This window comes from Anolis carolinensis, chromosome 4 (genome assembly GCF_035594765.1).
Source record: "Anolis carolinensis isolate JA03-04 chromosome 4, rAnoCar3.1.pri, whole genome shotgun sequence".
NCBI classification, from domain to species: Eukaryota; Metazoa; Chordata; class Lepidosauria; order Squamata; family Dactyloidae; genus Anolis; species Anolis carolinensis.
In genome coordinates this window covers 9,669,070-9,688,511 of record NC_085844.1, presented here as the reverse complement: position 1 = coordinate 9,688,511, position 19,442 = coordinate 9,669,070, and the positions used below count along the sequence as shown (strand labels likewise).

General features: G+C 44.3%; 1 protein-coding gene across 3 annotated transcripts in view; it reads right to left on the bottom strand.

The window, feature by feature from the left end:
- The window catches only part of kcnk9 (potassium two pore domain channel subfamily K member 9), a 111,280-nt gene extending 95,031 nt beyond the window's left edge, over nt 1–16,249 (bottom strand). Inside the window, exons 1-2 of one of the 3 annotated variants that reach the window (XM_062979975.1) lie at nt 16,071–16,249; nt 13,515–15,550 (exon numbers count right to left, since the gene is read on the bottom strand). In XM_062979975.1, coding sequence (XP_062836045.1) covers nt 13,515–14,499 — 985 coding nt within the window. In that variant the 5' untranslated portion in view covers nt 14,500–15,550; nt 16,071–16,249. Of the gene's footprint in view, nt 1–13,514; nt 15,637–15,665; nt 15,894–16,070 lie in introns of those variants that run through there. The other 2 variants (XM_062979976.1, XM_003219472.4) reach the window with 2 other exon arrangements.
- Between the last annotated feature and the right edge of the window lie 3,193 nt (nt 16,250–19,442).

The window sequence follows — 19,442 nt, the reverse complement described above, 5'->3', positions numbered from 1 at the left end:
TTTTATATAGTTTATTACTGTTTCATTATCTGGGTTGAGGCCTCAAGGGAGCACTAGGCAGAGAAGGATAGTCTATTTGGGGGTGGGGGTGTTAAAGGAGGAAAACTATTTCTCCCAGTTTTTGCTGGTTATTCCCTCTTCCCTTCCCATTTTATAAACTTGTTTCCATGACAGAGACAAGGGGGGGGGGGGGGGAGACAGGAAACTGGGATAAATTGTTTTTCTCCTTCAACCCACCCTCCACCCCCGTAAAATGGACTATCCTTGCCTCTGTAGCACCCCCTTGTGGCCTCCGCCCAGATAATGGAAAAATACCAAAAGTTTATTATACATACAGGAAGCTTTATCAGGTAAGCAATCAAAATATTATTCCATACCTGGAAAGACATTGAAAAACGTGTCACATGAAATTTCTATTTCTCAGTGTTATTCTCACTCTATTTAAATATAAAATTTAGTTGTTAAAGTACCAGAGCTTTCCATAAATTTATATGGAGGATTTATACATTGTGCTGCTATCAACATAAGAGATGAATGGAATCCAAATTATGCAAAGCTTTTCATTGTGTCCAGTATAATTTCTTAAAGAATGCACACAGAAAGTAGGTTTTTTATAAGCATAAAATAGCCATAATCTGCTCCTCCACCGTAATATAAAGAGCATTTGACTTCTCCAGTTTTGTGTACTAATTGTGTTGATAAACCACCAGAACTGATAAATTCTTCATCTAATAAGGATGTCTGAGCATTAATAAATAGGGACAAAAACCCAAAGCATGAGAGAATTCCATAAATTGGTTGGTGAATATCTCAATTAAAATGTGTTGGCACTCGGGGACATTGCCAAGACATTTATATGCAATAGTTCCACCACAATATTCATCTGGAACATCCCTCTTAATATAACTTAATCTAGGAGGAGTTAAATACCAACAGTTTACAAGTTTGAGATTATTTTGCCTTAATTTAACAGAGAGAACGTTAGATATCTCCTTGAACTTCTCTAAGAAGAACAACTTCCTGGCTTGGTACAAGACAAAGGTTGATATAAGAAAATGTGATAGCACTTTTCCAGTGGGTAATCCTTTTAGAAGCACATCAAAACCAATCACTGAAAAACTAGGGGCTGAGGAGCATGTCAGGGAGGCAGAAAGTCCACTCCATGGTGTAGTCCTTACTTTGAAGAAGCTACTTGTGGTCCTTCAGATATGCTCTGTAGTAGTTTCAACACCTTGCCTTAATGTAGTGGTTCTCAACCTGTGGGTCCCCAGATGTTTTGGCCTTCAACTCCCAGAAATCCTAACAACTGATAAACTGGCTGGGATTTCTGGGAGTTGTAGGCCAAAACACCTGGGGACCCACAGGTTGAGAACTACTGTTCTAGGATGTATCAGTGGGAGAAGTAATAGTACCATTTGATTCTGCTTTGATCAAGCCTCACCTGCAGTACTGTATCTGTTTTGGGGGCACCACAATTCAAGAAGGCCCAGAGAACATGTCCAAAGAAGGGAGAGGAATGTGGTTACAGATCTGGAGGTCAAGCCCTATGAGGAGCTGGGTACATTTAGTATGGAGCAGATAAGGTTAAGAAGCCCCGGTGGCGAAGTGTGTTAAAGCACTGAGCTGCTGAACTTGCAGACCGAAAGGTCCCAGGTTCAAACCCCGGGAGCAGCGGGAGCGGCCGCTGTTAGCTCTAGCTTCTGCCAACTTAGCAGTTCGAAAACATGCCAATGTGAGTAGATCAATAGGTACTGCTCCGGCAGGAAGGTAACGGCACTCCATGCAGTCATGCCAGCCACATGACCTTGGAGGTGTCTACGGACAATGCTGGCTCTTCAGCTTAGAAATGGAGAAGAGCACCAACCCCCAGAGTCAGACATGACTGGACTTAACGTCAGGGAAAAATCTTTACCTTAGATAAGGTTAAGAGGAAATATGATAGCTATATTTAAGTTTCTGAAAAGATATCATGTTTCTGCTGCTCTAGGAACCAGGACACAGAGTAATGGATTCAAATCACAGGATAAAAGTTTCCACCTAACCATTAAGAAGAACTTTCTGATAGTGATAGCTGTTTAGCAGTTGAATATATTGCCTTGGAGTGCAATGGAGCTCCTTCTCTGGAGGTTTTTCAACTGAGACTGGTTGGCTATCCATCAGTAGTGCTTTGGTTGTGTATTCATGCATAACAGAATGGGTTTGGACTGGATGGTCCTCACAATCTCTTCCAACTCTATGTTTTTATGATTTTAGGACCCCCATATTGCTTGCCTCCCTTGAACCCCAATCTTATAGTGAAGATCTAAGGGCACTATCTATCACTTGCTTCTCCTAAACTTGGAGAAAACAGCTCTCTACTATTTGCATTCTTCGCACAAATCTCCAGAAATATTCAGTGTTTACTAGAGTTCCTTGGTGTTAAAGAAAGTACGGCTATCACCTCTAAAAGCCTGAGAAAATGATCGAGTGATTTCCACAGTAAGAGCACATTTTGATGATGACGCTTGTTCGTTTCAAAGCGCCGAGGAGAAAGCAAACAATATCGTTGCAGCTATATAAAAAATATGTCATCTACATTCCCCAAATACTCCCAATTTCCCAATAAAAAAGCTAAATTTTGTGGCCATCGATGCTACAATCATTATACATTATGAAAATAGGAGCATTAAATAAATTGTCTAAATCAGCAGCCTTCAACCTTTGGAGACTCATGAGCTTCCTCAAAGCAATAGCATGCATTATAGGGGATCCGCTCTCCAATTTTCATAGGATATGTGTATATCTATCTTTAGTACATTGGGAATTAATAAAATAAACACATGCTTTTCCATTAGTGTACATCTGGAGTTATAAATATCAGAGAGGGAGTAATAATTTAATAGCAGACTTCAGGGGGTTGGGTTTTTATTAATATGGAAATGAAAGAAGTGGAAAAATCAAAGAGCATCCGTGACATATTCGGTTTTGGGCAGGACGGAAGGGATTTGAAATAACACAGAACAATTTTCAGCGGCTGATGAAACTGAGCTAAGAAAGAACAGCGGGGGAGAGATGGGTCTCAAATTGTGAGACCTTGTGCAGAATCGAACCTTATGCCAGTGTTTGGTAAGCAATTAGGACTAGATGCAAGAACTAAAGCAACTAGCTCTCTAACCTCATTGTGAAGGTATTCAGGGTAGGAGATCCCAAGTATATCCGCACTTTAATTTTAATACAGCTTGACACCACTTTAAATGTCAAGGCTCAATCCTAAGAGTTGTAGCTTGGTGAGGCACTAGCACTCTTTGATAGGCAAGGCTAAAGGCCTTGTAAAACTACAACTCCCATGATTTCATAGCATTGGGCCATGCAGTTAAAGAGGTGTCAAACTATAACCCCCATCACCTCTCTAGGCACTCAGTTGCATTGACAAACCCTTCTAATCAACAAGATATTCCTTCTTAAGCTTTTATGTTCATTCAGAATCTACTCCAGGCATGGACAAACTTGGGCCCTCTGGGTGTTTTGGACTTCCTACTGGCTCTTAGGAATTGTGGGAGTTGAAGTCCAAAAAACCCGGAGCGCTCTCTCCTAATGTATAACCATTAGATCTGGTCCTACTGTCTGCTGTGGGCCATATTCTCTTTATTGTGGTTGCATCTACACTGTAGAATTAATGCAGTTCAGCACCACATGAACTGCCATGACTCTATGCCATGGAATTATGTAGTTTTACAAGGTCTCTGGAGCCTCCGGTGGCACAGTGTGTTAAAGTGCTGAGCTGCTGAACTTGCAGACTGAAAGGTCGCAGGTTCGAATCCGGAGAGCGGAGTGAGTGCCCGCTATTAGCCCCAGCTTCTTCCAACCTAGCAATTCGAAAACATGCAAATGTGAGTAAATCAATAGGTGCCATACTGTATATGCACTAATATATAATCAAATCTATGCACAAACATATAATCAACTGAAAACTGACTTCTTAGATAGCCGTGTGCTGAACTTCCTCAAATCAAAGGCACTAAAGCCCATGCCAATAAGTACTATTTTTAAATACTCAGTAACAATCATAATGTAGTGCAACGTAGTAATGGTACTAAAAAAACTGGTGATAAGTAATCTGCCATTTCTAACCAATTGCTTCCAAGTTCTAGTGAGGTTATTCCCCAATTCTGCAGATGAAGGGTGGGGACAGGGAGGAGGTGGAGAGAGGTCATTGCGCCTAAAGTTGCCTACCAATTTCATGGTTGGCTTGAGGTTTGATGAAGCTGCAGCCTTGCGGATCACAAGTCATTCTCTTTGACACTCCCTTATATCACCACACAAGCTGAACTTATAGTTCATAGTGTACATTTTCCTGGTCACACACAAGAACAAAAGGGGACTTCTGCAAGAGCACACTAAGAAAAGGCTTTGCACAAGGACTATGAAGCAGAAGAGGACTTCTTCCCATTTTAGACTGGATTGCAGTCCCTTTTTCAAACCATCATTACTGAGGAATAGCTTGGGGACATGGGTGTGCTTAGTTTCGAGAAGAAAAAATTGAAGAGTGATACAATAGTCATCTGTATGCATGGACATCAGTAAATAGCAAGCTGTTAACCTGAAAGTAGACTGCCCATTCAGTTGAGGCATTATTTTGGATCATTGAATTCCCCAGTTTTGGGCCTAGGCATGTAAATCCTTGACTATGTTGTCCCTGCTTTCATGGACAAATAATTGTGATACATCTGTCCCTCCACATTTGCACTTTTGACTTTTACATATTTGATTTTTCACATATATTATTAAAATGTTCTCTCTGGGAACCTCCAGGTCCTCCAATGTGACCCTTTAGTCAACTTCCTTTGGTCATGCTGGGCCCACTCCTTGCTGTCCTTCCATTGGCAAGTCCAAATATTCTTGTGCTTGCCAGATTTTACAAACAGACTGGGATGTGTTTCAGCAGGGTGCTGTGATGTTTTGTTGTTTGTAGATGTTAATGAAATATAATGCTTTTAATTTTATTTGTTTGCCATTTAACTAATTTTTCTATCTATGTCGATGTATGAATCAATGAATATTTGTTGTGCCAACCTGATGGAACATTCCTATACCAAGGCATACCACTGACTTCCATTTCCTGAGTTCCTGGCCAGGCAAGAACCCAAGTCTTCAGTTGATTGACTGGCTGGTAAAGTGGAGTCAAATCCTGTAAAATAGGTTCATACGAGGGCTGAATGAAAAGCAATACCTCCACCTTTGTTATTTTGGTTTGGATGGGAATATTTTAATAAATCAAATGCAGAAATCATCCTTAGAACATTCTCTTTAACTACCACTATTCACTTTTCCACATAATCACCAGACAATTGGATACATTTCTGCCAATGATGAACAAGTTTTCTGAAGCCATAATAGAAGAAGTCAACACTCTGTTTCCGCAACCAGCATCTCACAGTACCCACCGTGCACAGATCTTCCAATAGCCAAGCAAAGCAATAATGTGACCCACACATTCTTGTGAAATGCTGATTATGCTTGAAATTTCTCTCTGGGTGATACGACGGTCATCCTGAATCAATCTGTCAACCTTTTTCTTGTGAAACACGGTGGTTGCTGTCACACAGAGCCGATCCAACAATGAGGAGAATGAAGCTGTTGCTTCGGGTGCAAAACATACAGGGGCTCAGCCGAGACTGCTTATTCTGTTGATTTGTTGTAAAACATGATGTTTTGGTGCTTAATTTGTAAAATCTTAATGTAATTTGATGTTTAATAGGCTTTTCCTTAATCCCTCCTTATTATCCAACATTTTTGCTTATCCAACACTTTTATTTTTCAGTGATTGGTTTGGGGGGGGGGGGGCGCCAAAATTCTGTTTGTCTACACTTGAAAAATACCTAGAGCCGGCTCTGCTGTCACAGGATGTCCAACTCTTTTTTTTGTCACGCAAGTCAGATTTCCCACCTCAACATCTTTAAACTTACTCTCCCAACGACGCACAGGACTCACATCAACACAATCCCCATAAACAGCTTGCATTCTCTGGTGAATCTCCTTTGGGGTGACACCTTCTGCTGTCAAGAATTAAGTGACTGCACATTGCTTAAGTTGCATTGACCAACCGTCTGTGCAGGGTTCCATACTTCGCACTTTAACAACACAGCCGTTCAATGATAAGGCTTCCCACCAAATGGAACTAACTATAGAGGAGAGTCTACTGAACAAGCCAGGACCTGCCACATGCCAGTACTGGAGTTATGAAGGTGGAGGCATTACTTTTCATTCAACCCTCGTATATTATTAAACAGGGTAATGTCTCATAAAACACAATCCAGTCCAGGAGAGGGTGTCCATACCAAAGTTAAGAACTGTCCCTGAAGAGCAAGGAAATTGATTCATTGAGATTGCTGTTGTCCCAACAAAGGGCTGCTGGAAACTGAAAGCCTTAGGAAGGCTGGCACATCCCAAACATTCAAGGGTCTACTGTTGTCTGATGGTAACTGTTAAAGTTCTCATTAATATTTGGGATGGAGGAACCAGTGGAAGAGTCATTCTCAAGGTCTGAAGTTGAGGAAAGGGTTATATCTTCAGGCCAAATGCTAAGGGTTCTCCTTGATGTTGGGTATGTATTGGACCATCAAACTTTTGAATCCTTTTCAAGCCTTAGTCTTGGAGTTTCTGCATCCAATAGAGAATGAAGCACGTGACTTGCTAATGTTAGAAAAAAATACTAGACAAACCTATGGGTCTAGTTTAGCACATCAATTCTCATGCAAAATGAACTTCAGATCAAAAATAGAATGTGGACAGGGTGATGGTGTGGAGAGAATGAACCAACAGTTTGCTCAGAGATAAAAAATTCCATAAAACTGGAGTGCTTGGAAATCGTACCACAAAAAGGCTAGTAAAAGTCAAGAAGCAAATTCCTTTCATCCCTTAAGAACTTTTTTGAATCACCAAATAATGAAAGTTTCATGAGAAGTCATCTCAAAACTCCCATTGGAATACAGTGATATATTTCCTATAGAGAGAAAGAGAGAGAAATTGGCTGCCTGCCTGTACAAACACCCTTAGTTACGAGAAAGGAATCCATATTCAAAGTGAAAGAATATTGTGATTGGGAGTCAGGAATGATCATACAGGAATGGAACAAATACTTTAGGCCTGTGTTTGGTGCTAAAACTGATAAATTAGGCAGACCTTTCACCTTCCCAGCAAAAAAAAACCCTTGCTGGTTAATGAAGGGAAGAATGAGCTCCATCAAGCTGAAACTCTAAACTTGGCCAAGTGTTATTAGCGCAATTGAGCTTGGAAATCTTTTGGTTCTTTCTCCCACTGTTTCATTTATATTATTACAGAGTCTTTGTCATTTCCAATAAAGACAAGGCATTTCGTAATTTCAAGAGTCAACACTTGGCTGAATGTATAGCTTTGTTACAGCAAAGAAACAGGGACGTCCAACTTGTTCAGCATCTACACTCGAATGCAAGGATTCCAAAATGAGATTCAAAAGGAGAGTAATAATACCACTCTATTCTGCTTTTGGTGAAACATTACCAGGAATGTTATGCCCAGTTCTGGGCACCACAATTCGAGAAGGATACGGACAAGCTGGAAGGTGTCCAAAGACAGGTGACCAAGATGATCAAAGGTTTGGAGTGGCTTAATGAGCTGGGTGTGCTTTGCTTAGAGAACAAAAGGTAAAGCGGGGGCATAATACTATGTTTAAATGTTCGAAAGGATGTCACATTGAGGAGGGGGCAAGCTTGTTTTCTCATGCAATGATTCAAATATCAAAAAAAGAGCTTCCACCTAAACATTGGGAAGAACTTTCTGGAGAAATATGCTGCCTTAGACAGTGATGGAGTCGTCTTCTTTGGAGATTTTTAAGCAGAGGCTGGCTGACCATTTGTCAGGAGTTCTTTTAGTTGTGCTGTCGAAGGCTTTCATGGATGAAATCATTGGGTTGCTGTGAGTTTTCCAGGCTGTATGCCATGTTCCAGAAGCATTCTCTCCTGACGTTTCACCCACATCTATGGCAGGCATCCTCAGAGGTTGTGAGGTCTCTTGGAAACTAGGCAAGTGGGGTTTATATATCTATGGAAAGTCAGAGGTTGTGAGGTCTTTTGGAAACTAGGCAAGTGGGTTTTATATATCTGTGGGATGTCCTGGGCGGGAGATAAAACTCTTGTCTGTTTGAGGAAAGTGTGAACGTTGCAATTGACCACCTTGATTAACATTGAATAGCCTTGCAGTTTCAAAGCTTGGCTGCTTCCTGCCTGGGGGAATCCTATGTTGGGAGGTGTTAGCTGTCTATAATTGTTTCATGTCTCGGTTTCCCCTGTTTTTGAGTGTTGTTCTTTATTTATTGTCCTGATTTTAGATTTTTTTAATACTGGTTTTTGGTTGTGTTTTCTTGCATAGAAAGGAGTTAGACTGGGTGCCCCTGGAAATCTCTTTCATTTCTATTATTTTTTGGGAATGCATTGATTTTCCCATTCTACATCCCCTACATCCCCTAAACATTAGCAAACGTTGCACTGAAGTCCAAAGCCATAGATCACCTCCAATAAGGTGGACATCACGCTAGACAAAGTGGCACTGATGCCAAGGTAGTCCTAAACAGGCAATTAGCTCTCAGTCCAAAATTACACATTACCAGCAAGCTCATGCATCCCACAGTGTCCAGGTACTTTTGTTTTGCTGCCAAACAGCATGGGAGAAAATAATTTCAAGAAAGAAAGCAACTGTCAGGGTAAAGGACCCTTAACTTTTCCTGCTGTTTTTTCTCCGTAAAACGTGCAGCAGAGATTTCAAACCAATGATTGGCATGGAGAGTCCGTTGCTGGAAAAAAGAAACCAGAGAGGGAACTGAAGGAAGGAAAAACAAGGGAAAGAAGAAGCATTTGCGGAAAAGATTAGACATCCTTCCTTTCATAAAATCACACCCTCCAAACTCTGTTCTCCCAAGAAGGAGAAGTGACAACGTTTGTTTGCCAGTTTGTGATAATGCTGCCCTGTCTCGGCTTTCCTGTCTGCAAATTGGCACGATGGATAACCACCCCTGCCAAGTTGATATGAAAGCAATTTGTGGCTTGTATATTAGAGCCATGCCAAGAGGTGCGAAGCTTGCAAATAAAACACACCTAGGTTTGGAAACCCTATACCAAGCTAATGTGGAAATAGATTTTTTTAAAAGCTGATCACAGACTACAGTTCTCAAAGCAAGTTTTAAAAAGCAAAATGTGTAATTGTCACCTGGATTTGAAAACATGTGGAATATGATGGTATCATTACCTGTGAAAAAACCAGGGTTGGTTGACGAATGACGAACTCCATGAGTGAAAGTCAACTGTGTCATTTCTGTGAGATAAGGATTTCAAAACTTTGGGTAAAGTGTCTATAGTTGGTGCTGCACCTACTCCGTTCCTCCTCCAAATAGTTTCTCAAAACTACTTTAGTTAACTTTACTAAGAGAAACCCCATTGATTATAAACCAGGCATGGGCAAACTTTGGTCCTTCAGGTGTTTTGGACTTCGACTCCCACAATTCCTAACAGCCGGTAATGCAGTTTGACACCAGTTTACTTGCCATAGCTCAGTGTCATGGGAGTTGTAGTTTGGTGAGACACCAGCATTCTTTGGCAGAGAAGGGTAAAGACTTTTTAAAACTACAACTCCCAGGATACCATAGCATTGAGCCATGGCAGTTAAAGTGGTATCAAACTGCATTATAATTCTGCAGTGAAGATGCACCCTGTGTCTCCTCAGCCCAAGAGTTATGGTGCCTCACCAAACTAGAACTTCCTGGATTCCACAGCACTGAGCCATGGCAGTTAAAGTGGTATCAAACTGCATTATAATTCTGCAGAGTAGATGCACCCCATGTCTTCTCTGCCCAAGAGTTATGGTGCCTCACTGAATTACAATTCCCAGGATTCTGTAGCACTGATCCAAGTCATGTCAAACTGTATTAACTCTACAGTGTGGGTGCTGATAAATAGAAATGGATGTTAGCAGAAATCTAGTTATCATAGAAAGAGTTATAAAATGCAGGCAGCACTTTGGAATCAACGGGGAGGATTTCACTCTGGATGCACTAATAGCATTGAATAATTTTAAACAAATACTCAGGAGTCAGGACTCATTGCTCTCCTTGCTAAATCTCAAATTCTGCACATCAACGTGGTTATCCTCGAGACAGGCTATTTTTTCCTCTTCTCTGTCCCGAAACCTTGATAACAAACCTCTCTAGAAAATGTGACCAATTGCTGTATTCATTGATACCGGGAGAAATATGGAAATTTCAAATGGCTTTTGCCGGAGAAATCCCACTAACACCCCTCAAGTGGGGCAAAGTGTGCCTTTGCATTAATGCACAAAATGAGCTTTCGTTCCTGAAGGGTACTTCGGTGGTTTGAGAGAAAGGAACAAAGTCTGAGCAAATGATGTCTTCAAGGTTAGTTTAAAAATAGAAACAACATCCCAAAAAAAGCAACACACTTTCTATCACTGCAGAATATTTAAAAATAACTTTTTGGAATGATTTGAAGAAAAGGTTTAACACTGTTGAAATGGAGATTTTCAACCATGTTTATAAGAAACGGCTCAAATATTGTGTTGTCAGAGAGGCTTTCATGGCTGGAATCACTGGGTTGCTGTGAGTTTTACAAGCTGTATGGACATGTTCCAGAAGCATTCTCTCCTGACGTTTCACCCACATCTATAGCGGGCATCCTCAAAGGTTGTGAGGTATAATATAGAAGCATTCTCTCCTGACGTTTCGCCCACATCTATGGCAGGCATCCTCAGAGGTTGTGAGGTCTGTTGGAAACTAGGCAAGTGGGGTTTATATATCTGTGAAAAGTCCAGGGTGGGAGAAAGAACTGTTGTCTGTTTGAGGAAAGTGTGAGTGTTGCCATTGGCCACCTTGATTAGCATTGAATGGCCTATCAGCTTCAAAGGCTGGCTGCTTCCTGCCTGGGGCTACCAGTATTCAAAAATTCTAAAATCAGGACAGTAAATAAAGAACACCACTCAGAAAACAGGGGGATTCAAGACATGAAACAATCAGGGCCAGCTAACACCTTCCAACAAAGGATTCACCTAGTCAGGCAGCAACCAGCCTTTGAAGCTGCAAGGCCATTCAATGCTAATCAAGGTGGCCAAGTGTAACATTCATTGCCTCAAAAAGACAAGAGTTTTGTGTGTTGTAAAAGGCTTTCATGGCTGGAATCACTGGGTTGCTGTGAGTTTTTTGGGCTGTATGGCCATGTTCCAGAAGCACATTCCAGAAGTGGGTGAAATGTCAGGAGATAATGCTTCTGAACATAGCCATACAGCCTGAAAAACTCACAGCAACCCAGACAAGAGTTCTTTCTGGGCATCATTCCACAGATATATAAACCTCACTAGTTTCCAACAGACCTCACATCCTCTGAGGCTGCCTGCCATAGATGTGGGCGAAATGTCAGGAGGGAATGCTTCTGGAACATGGCTATACAGTCTGGAAAACTCACAGCAACCTAGCTGAAATATTTTCATTTGTTATCACGGGAGCAATGTCTGGTTGAAATTAATGCTACTAAAGTTGTGTCGAGTTTGTCCAACTATAATCAACAGGTAACCAAAGCCTTTAACTTTGGAGATGGGCAAACTTTGGCTCTCCGGGTGTTTTGGACTTCAACTCCCATCATTCCTAACAACCTCAGGCCCTTTACTTTTCCCCCTCAGCCGCTTAAGCGGCTGAGGGGGGAAAGGAAGGGGCCTGAGGCTGTTAGGAATGATGGGAGTTGAAGTCCAAAACACCCGGAGGGACAAAGTTTGACCATGGATGCCATAGTGACTTACATGGGAAACCACCAATGAATATCAGGTGCTAAAAGGCTATATTTCAGAGAAAGGAATTAACAACACCTTCCTGCCAAGGAAGCTTAATGAAATGCATGGGATTGCCATGTGTTGAAAGAATAAATACAAATACACATATGATAGATTGACTGTAAAATCCATATTGATACCTATATTGAAACCTCACTAAAGGAAGGTATATTACTGCAATTATGGGGAACAGAGTGGAAAATTACCTTACTATCTTCCCTACTACCAAGAGTAAAAAAGAAGAGTCAGCTTCAAAACATTTAAGTTTGGATTCCAGAAAAGTCTTGTTATAAGGCGTAAGGTAGATTGAAATAGGAATGAAAGGAGAGACTTCAGAAAATAAGCAACCGTTACTGACATGTCAAAGCTTTTGGCAACACAAAATGAAGCCATCTGCAAAAGTGTCAGATTCTCATTCAAGCAAGTAATCTACTGGTGCAGAGTTGTTGTTTTTTTAAGAAGTCAAAATCAAGATGAAAGAAACACTCTTTGCCAAGGGAAATGGGCAGTCTGACAAAAGCTTTATGTGGTCGTGTTTGTTTTGGTGGTAACAAGATCTAGCCCCGAAGCAACAATGCCATGTTGATGAATCAAATGGTTCTGATTCTTGGCCTCTCATACAACGGAACGGAGTCAATGTATTGCCAGCTATTACATTGAGCATGTTGTGCTTTCTCCTCCACAGGTGTTTCAATCATCTCCAGACAGGTGTTTCCTACCTGGAGAGGACTTCTGCATTTTCCACAGCAAGTACATGCACCCGAATATACAAACTAGCAAGTGACAGAGATGCCGCTTGGGACCACATGAAGTCTGAAGTCTAGGAAATGTTTTTTTTTTTCCTTAGGCTCAAGTCTGTTGCCTATTCCTATGTACCCAAGACTGTAAGATGAAGTACACTATATATTATATCACTCAACATAAGATGAAGTATGCTATATATTATATCAATCAGGGGGCATTTTTCTATAGGATTCGCTCATTTTTCCAAGAGCCAAATACACCACCAAAAAATAACACAGTTGGCTTTGTCAACAAAGCTGTCACTCTAAAATAATGTTGACAGCTTCATGTTAAATGAGCCGGTGACTAAGGAGGAGAGAGTCCCTGTGATTTTGCTTAAGGGACTCTCTACTCCTGCTTCCAAAGAGAAGAGAGGAAACTATGAGCCGCCAACAAAAAAGAGAGATGCAGACACCTGTGCTTTCCTTGTAGATTTGCCAAGGAAAGCCACAGGGTCCATTCAATCCCTGCTCAAAATAAACACAGAAACCAGAAGGATGCTCACTGAGTTCCTTGTCCTGGGACGGTCTACTGAATCTACTTTTTCCAAGGAGAAGTTGTGAAAGGTGGGAAGGAAACAGTCTCAAAGCTCAACAAGTGTAGGAAATTACTTAATGGAGTAGAAAACAGGCAAAGCACTTGAGAACCCACAACACCGTGAGTTTTGGGATCGGGCCTCACTGCAGCTCTGCAACTCAGTCCAACATTTACTTTTGCAATCAATGGATCACACAGGTATATACACACACATCACTTTTGGGTGTTTTTTTTTTCTTAGAAGTAATCAAAGAGCACCCAGATTTTAGGGTCTTGGGCCAAACCCTATACTCTATATAACTCCTCCTCAGCATTTCACAACCCAGTCCCATCCTGGGTGGTAGACTACTCACCTATGGTGGTGATGACTGTAATGGCAAAGTAGAAAGACCCTGCGAATTTCCACTGGACCCCGGCCCGATGCGGTTCCGACTGCATGATGATGTCCTCCAGCTGCTGGTAGTCGTCGTTGGTGATGTTGTACTTCCCCTTGAGCCGAGTCTCCTCGGCTTTCAGCTGCTCCTCCTCGCGCATCTCGTGTTCGGACTCCAAGGCGTCAAAGACGGCCGCTCCCACCAGCAAGTAAGTGAACGTGCAGATGATCAGAGAGAGAGTCCGCACGTTCTGCTTCTTCATGGCCTCCAGGAAGGGCCCACAGGAGGGACCATGTCCCCTCCCGGCCGCCTGCGGGTTCAACAGGGCGCAACACAGGCAGCCGCTCACCGGGGCCAAGGGCAACGGGCGGGCGGGGATGGAGCTTCCAGGGTGCGGGAAGGCCTCCAAAGAACAGCCTTGGAAGGATGCCTCTTCAGAAGGATTATTTACCCTCTCCAAAGAGTTATGCAGCCCAGGGTGAGGAAAGGGCTCCGAAGTTGGTCCAGGGATGGAGTTTCCTAGCAGAGGCTGCTCTCCTGGGTCCTGAAACGTCCCTGCACAGCTGCCTGGAAGGTGCTGCTGTCCAGGGTGCTGAAATGTCTCCAAAGCGAGGCCAGGGATGGAGTTGCCTGGGAAGGACTGCTGCTGGCGGGGACGCTGTCCAGGGTCCTGAAACTCCTCCGAGCAACAGCAGAGGCGATGCTGCTGTCCAGGGTGCTGAGCCGCCTCCGAAGAGCGTCCGGCCACGGAGCGCCGTGGGAAGGGCTCGGAGGGCTGATGCTGCCCCGGGCAAGAGAAGGGCTGCCTGGCCGGCGTCTGTGGCTCCCCGCCTCCGCCCTGGTCGGGCTCCTGCGAGGAGGAGAGGCAGAGGAGGCTGCTGGAGCGCCGGGACCAGGGGCCGTGCAGCCGGCAAACGCGGAGCAAGACCTGCCCAAACCAAGCTGTCCCGGCGCGCAGGGCCATCAACGGCGCCTCCTCCGCCTCCGCCCGCCAGACCTTGGAGTGGAAGGGAAGGGGACCCACGGCCCCGGGTGGGTCCCACGCTGCCCAGTCCCCCGCTCCTCCTCCTCCTCCCCTCCCCGTCCCAAGTTTCTCTCCCCAATCCTTTTCTATGTCTTATTGGTCTCTTGTCAAGACCCAGGAGGGGGGAAAGGGTGCCGGGGTCCCATCCGAGGGGCTCAAGGGGCTATGGGAGGAGCCGGGAGGAAAGCGGGGCCCCATCCGAGGGAGGAGAGGCCGGCACGCCCCCTCCAACCCGGGTCGGGCTTCCAGGGGAGGGCGGGACGTTGGTGAAGAACTTCCAGAAAGTAGGGAAGGAAACTAGGCAGCCTTTGCGAACCCCACGGGTGTCTTGCCCCTCAATCCCGCTCCTCAAAAAGGAAAGGGAGCAGACGGAGAGCAGACAAGGGAAAGGCAAGCACGAGGAGATGCGCTGCTTTCTCTCTCTCTTTCTCTCTCTCTCTCTCTTTCCCTCTCTCCCCCTCTCTCTCTCTCTTTCTCTGTCTGGAGAAGGCTAGGCGCGATCCAAGGGAATGAAGAGAATGAAGACTTCGTAGAGACCGAGAGGAAATCCAGCCCAATCCGACTCCCTCTGGGGTCTTTTGTTCCGATGCCTTCATTCATTCAAGAGGGAAATCGCTTCGGGCGTGAGGAGGGGAGAAGGCAAGGCTCTTTCCTTGAGATCCGACTGCTTTCTGGGGAGGCAAGAGCGGGGTAAGCAAGAGGGGCGCTTCGGGGTCTCATGGCCCCGCTTCCAAGGCTCGCCGGCTGACTCCTTGCGGGAGTTTCCCAAGCAAAAGCCACAGGCGTTGCATCTGGAGAAAGACAGAGAGAGAGAGACGGAGACAGGTGTGCCTCCCTGCCTTCCTTCCTGCGTGGATCTTGGTCCCGTTAATCCGCAGTTGAAGAGAGAAGATGCGAAAGGAGGCGCGAGGCTGCCGAAGGTGCGAGGAAAAGGGTGTCTCTCTTTCTCTGTCCTTTCGGGCGAAGAGGAGGAGAAGCTCTTCCCAAGTCCCTGGGGAGAAGCAGAAGCAAAGCATGAGGCTCAAACAAGGGAAGGGGGGCGGGGAGGGGTCCCTGGGAGGCAGGAACGAGGAGAAGGCTTGGCTTTCGGGAAAGCTCCTCTTTACCTTGGGCAGAAGGACAAAGCAGCAGCCCCACCTCCTTCTCAAGGCTTGATCAGATCCCCAGGAAGGAAGGAAGGAAGGAAGGAAGGAAGGAAGGAAGGAAGGAAGGAAGGAAGGAAGGAAGGAAGGAAGGAAGGAAGGAAGGAAGGAAGGAAGGAAGGAAGGAAGGAAGGAAGGAAGGAAGGAGCGGTGATTAGGGAGCCCCCTCCCCTGCCTTCCAACCCCTTTCCAAGCCTAGCAATGGGATGGGCGCCAGAGTTGAGTCTGAGTCTGGGCTGTGGATGCCTGCTGGTCTGTCTGCTGGGATCCCTGCCCAGCAGCCCCAGAGAAAGGGGGAGAAAGGGAAAGAAAGGCAGGGAAGGAGGGGAAAGAGGAGGAATGAGAGAGATCCCTTCCTCAGCCACCCACCTTGTCTGGAAACAGAGCCGGACCCGCCGTCTGCTGCCTCCCTCCCTCCCTCCACCCGGAGCTCCTCTCTTGGCGTCCACAACCTCACTCCTTCCTTTTCTCCCTCTCTTTCTCCAGACCCTGGCCCCGCCCACCTCTCGCGAAGGCCAAGCCCACTCGGCTCTCCCTCTTTTAAATAAGCTTCTAATTGTTGGGAGGGGAAATCTGCGAGGAAAGGCTGAGCTGGGTGGGAGGGAAGGACCATCCCCTTTCCTTCCTTCCTTCCTTCCTTCCTTCCTTCCTTCCTTCCTTCCTTCCTTCCTTCCTTCCTTCCTTCCTTCCTTCCTTCCTTCCTTCCTTTCTGTCCTTCTTTTTGTTGAAATTTATTTATTTATTTATTTATTTATTTATTTATGTGCATTACTTTTACCCCGTCTTTCTCACCCGGAGGGACTCAGGGCGACGTACAACAGTCAGCAAATTACATTGCCCAAAATACATTCAATAAAACAATAACAGAATCAATAACAATAAAACAATACTACACAGGCCTGTAGCCGGGGGGGGGGGGGTTAGGGGTTCAACCCCCTCCCCCGAAATTTTTAAGGTTAAAAAAAAAAACTTGATTTACTCATGAATTTTAACTGGTTAATCAAATCCCCATGCTAAGTCTATGAGACGCAAAAAATTAAGAGTCTCTCCAGGCACTATCTCAAGCAGATATTGACAGGTCTGAACGGGGGGGGGGGTGAGTCAGGGGTTCAACCCCCCCCCCCACCGAAATTTTCAAAACCACTCCCGAAATTTTTTTCTGGCTACGGCCCTGATACCACATCAAGTAAAACTCTAATTAGACTCTATTAAACCATGAATTATAAAATCTAAAATGCATGTATAGTTAAATTCGTCCACTAATACATTCGTGTGCACCTTGATTCACATCATATCGACCTCAGATGTTACTCCTCGAACGCTTGAGTACATAGCCATTTCTTCACGGTTTTCCTGAAACCTAGGAGAGTCGTAGCTTGTCGAACACTACTGGGGAGGGCATTCCACAGCCGGGGAGCCTCCACCGAGAAGGCCCTGTCCCTCGTTCCCACCAGCCACGCCTGTGAGGCAGGTGGGACTGTGAGCAGAGCCTCTCCAGATGATCTTAACAACCTAGTTGGTTCATAGGAGGAGATACGTTCGGACAAGTAGTTTGGGAATTCAATTCCACACTGCTCAAGTCTGCAGTCCTCAACGAGGAACAGTTAGTTAGTTTAGGAATAGGCTAAGGGAATCCCTTCCCCCTGAGTCCTGAATGCATCTATTTGTTCTGGTCTCTCTCTCTCTGCTCTCATTCTGATGCACTATATCACAACTATACACAGTGAAGACATCTGCCTTTGCGCTTTGCTACTCTGCTGCTGAATACGCATGCCCAGTGTGGAATATATCTCACCACGCTAAAACAGTGAGTGTGGCTCTTAATGAGACATGCCGCATTATCACAGGATGTCTACACCCCACACCACTGGAGAAATTATACTGTTTAGCTGGTATTGCACCACCTGATATTCGCCGGGAAGTAGCAGCCAGTAATGAAAAGATCAAGGCAGTGACATTTCTGGCCCATTCCCTGGCTCTGGCCAGCATGCCAAAGCTGGCATGCCAAAGAAATAGTTTTCTAAGTTCTACAGAGATACTTGCAGAAACACTTCAGCAAGCGAGAGTCCAAAAGTGGCAGGCTAAAACCCAGAACCTCAAGCCATGGCTGATACCGAATGAGAGACTCCCTTCTGGGCACACAAAGGACTGGACGACTTGGAAGACGCTGAATAGACTGCACTCTGGCATCATGAGATGCAGAGCCAACACTAAGAAATGGGGCCACAAAGTGCAGTCCACAACATGGGAATGCAGAGAAGAGCAAACCACAGACCACGTATTACAATGCAGTCTGAGCCCTGACACATGCACTATGGAGGATCTTCTTACAGCAACACCAGAGGCACTCTAAGTGGCCAGCTACTGGTCAAAGAACATTTACTATAATGCCAAGTTTTAAAACTTTGTTTCTGTCTTTAAATACATTACAACTGTACCCTCACTTTGCTTCTTATACAATAAATAAATAAATAGCCCAAATTTTAAGAAGGCTTAATCCTGTCGACCAGATTGACTGAGTCTCTTACATGCATGAGTTCAGACTAAAGTGCAGTGTACCCTCAGTTTGCTTCTGACACGATAAGTAAATCTCATTCTGATTGGTTATGTAGAAACCAATCTTAATGTATTGAGACCGCTTTCTGCTTGTGTGTAACAGGAGAGATGTAGTGTTTGGAGATTTCCCCCTTTCTTTTGAACCCTAGAGAGAAGCTCAGACCCAGTTCTTTACTATTAAGAAATGTAGTTATTATTTTTGTAAATAACCCTTTTGTAACTTTAAAGAGTGAACTCTGAATCTTTGCCTCCTAAGCTCTGAATTCTTTTCCAGCCACAACACTTCAAGCTCTGCTTGCTGTGAGCTGAATGCTCAGCTATAAGTATCCTGTTTGTATTTTGGATGCTCTGCTGTATTTTTGGGTAGTTTTCCCTGACAAAATCCAAAATCTGGAGGACAAGGTAGGACACTTTTCATGTTGGCAGTGATGCTCCGAAGAGTGATCATAGAACCATAGACTTGGAAGAGACCTCAAGAGTCATCCAGTTCAACCTCCTGCCATATGTATTTCTGCATTCATTTACTTTGTGTTCATCCCACTTTTCTCTTGATATATGGCAGGCATGGGCTAAGTAAAATTACAGCTCCCAAGTTTCCATAGTATTGAGCCATGGCAGTCAAACACTATCAAACTGCATTAATTCTACAGTGTGGATCAGGCATGAGCAAACTTTGGCCCTCCAGATGTTTTGGACTTCAACTCCTACAATTCCTAACAGCTGGTGGGCTGTTAGGAAATGTGGGAGTTGAAGTCCAAAACACTTGGAAGGCCAATGTTTGCCTACACCTAATATAGGGACTCAAAGCCCTGATATAGGGACTCAAAGGCAAGGCCAGCCTGTGTCAGAGTGAGCACCCGACAATTAAAATTAAAAATAGCTCTTACTCGTTGATGGCCTAAGCAACCCAAAAGATAGTTGCATCTATCAAGTAGGAAATTTAGGTACCACTATGTGGTATCTAAATTTAACCAAATTTAACCAAATTTACAACACCATAAAACTACCACAAGCGTGCGGAAAGGAATGAGGAAGTCTGCTTCACAGTGGATGATGAAGGAGCTGCTCCCCTTGTGTCCGGAATCGAGCATACCTTCAGGAAGCTGGAAGCTGGAGAAGGTTAAATTGCCTCTTTGTCTGTCTCTGTCTCTATGTTCATATGGCATTGAATGTTTGCCTTGTATG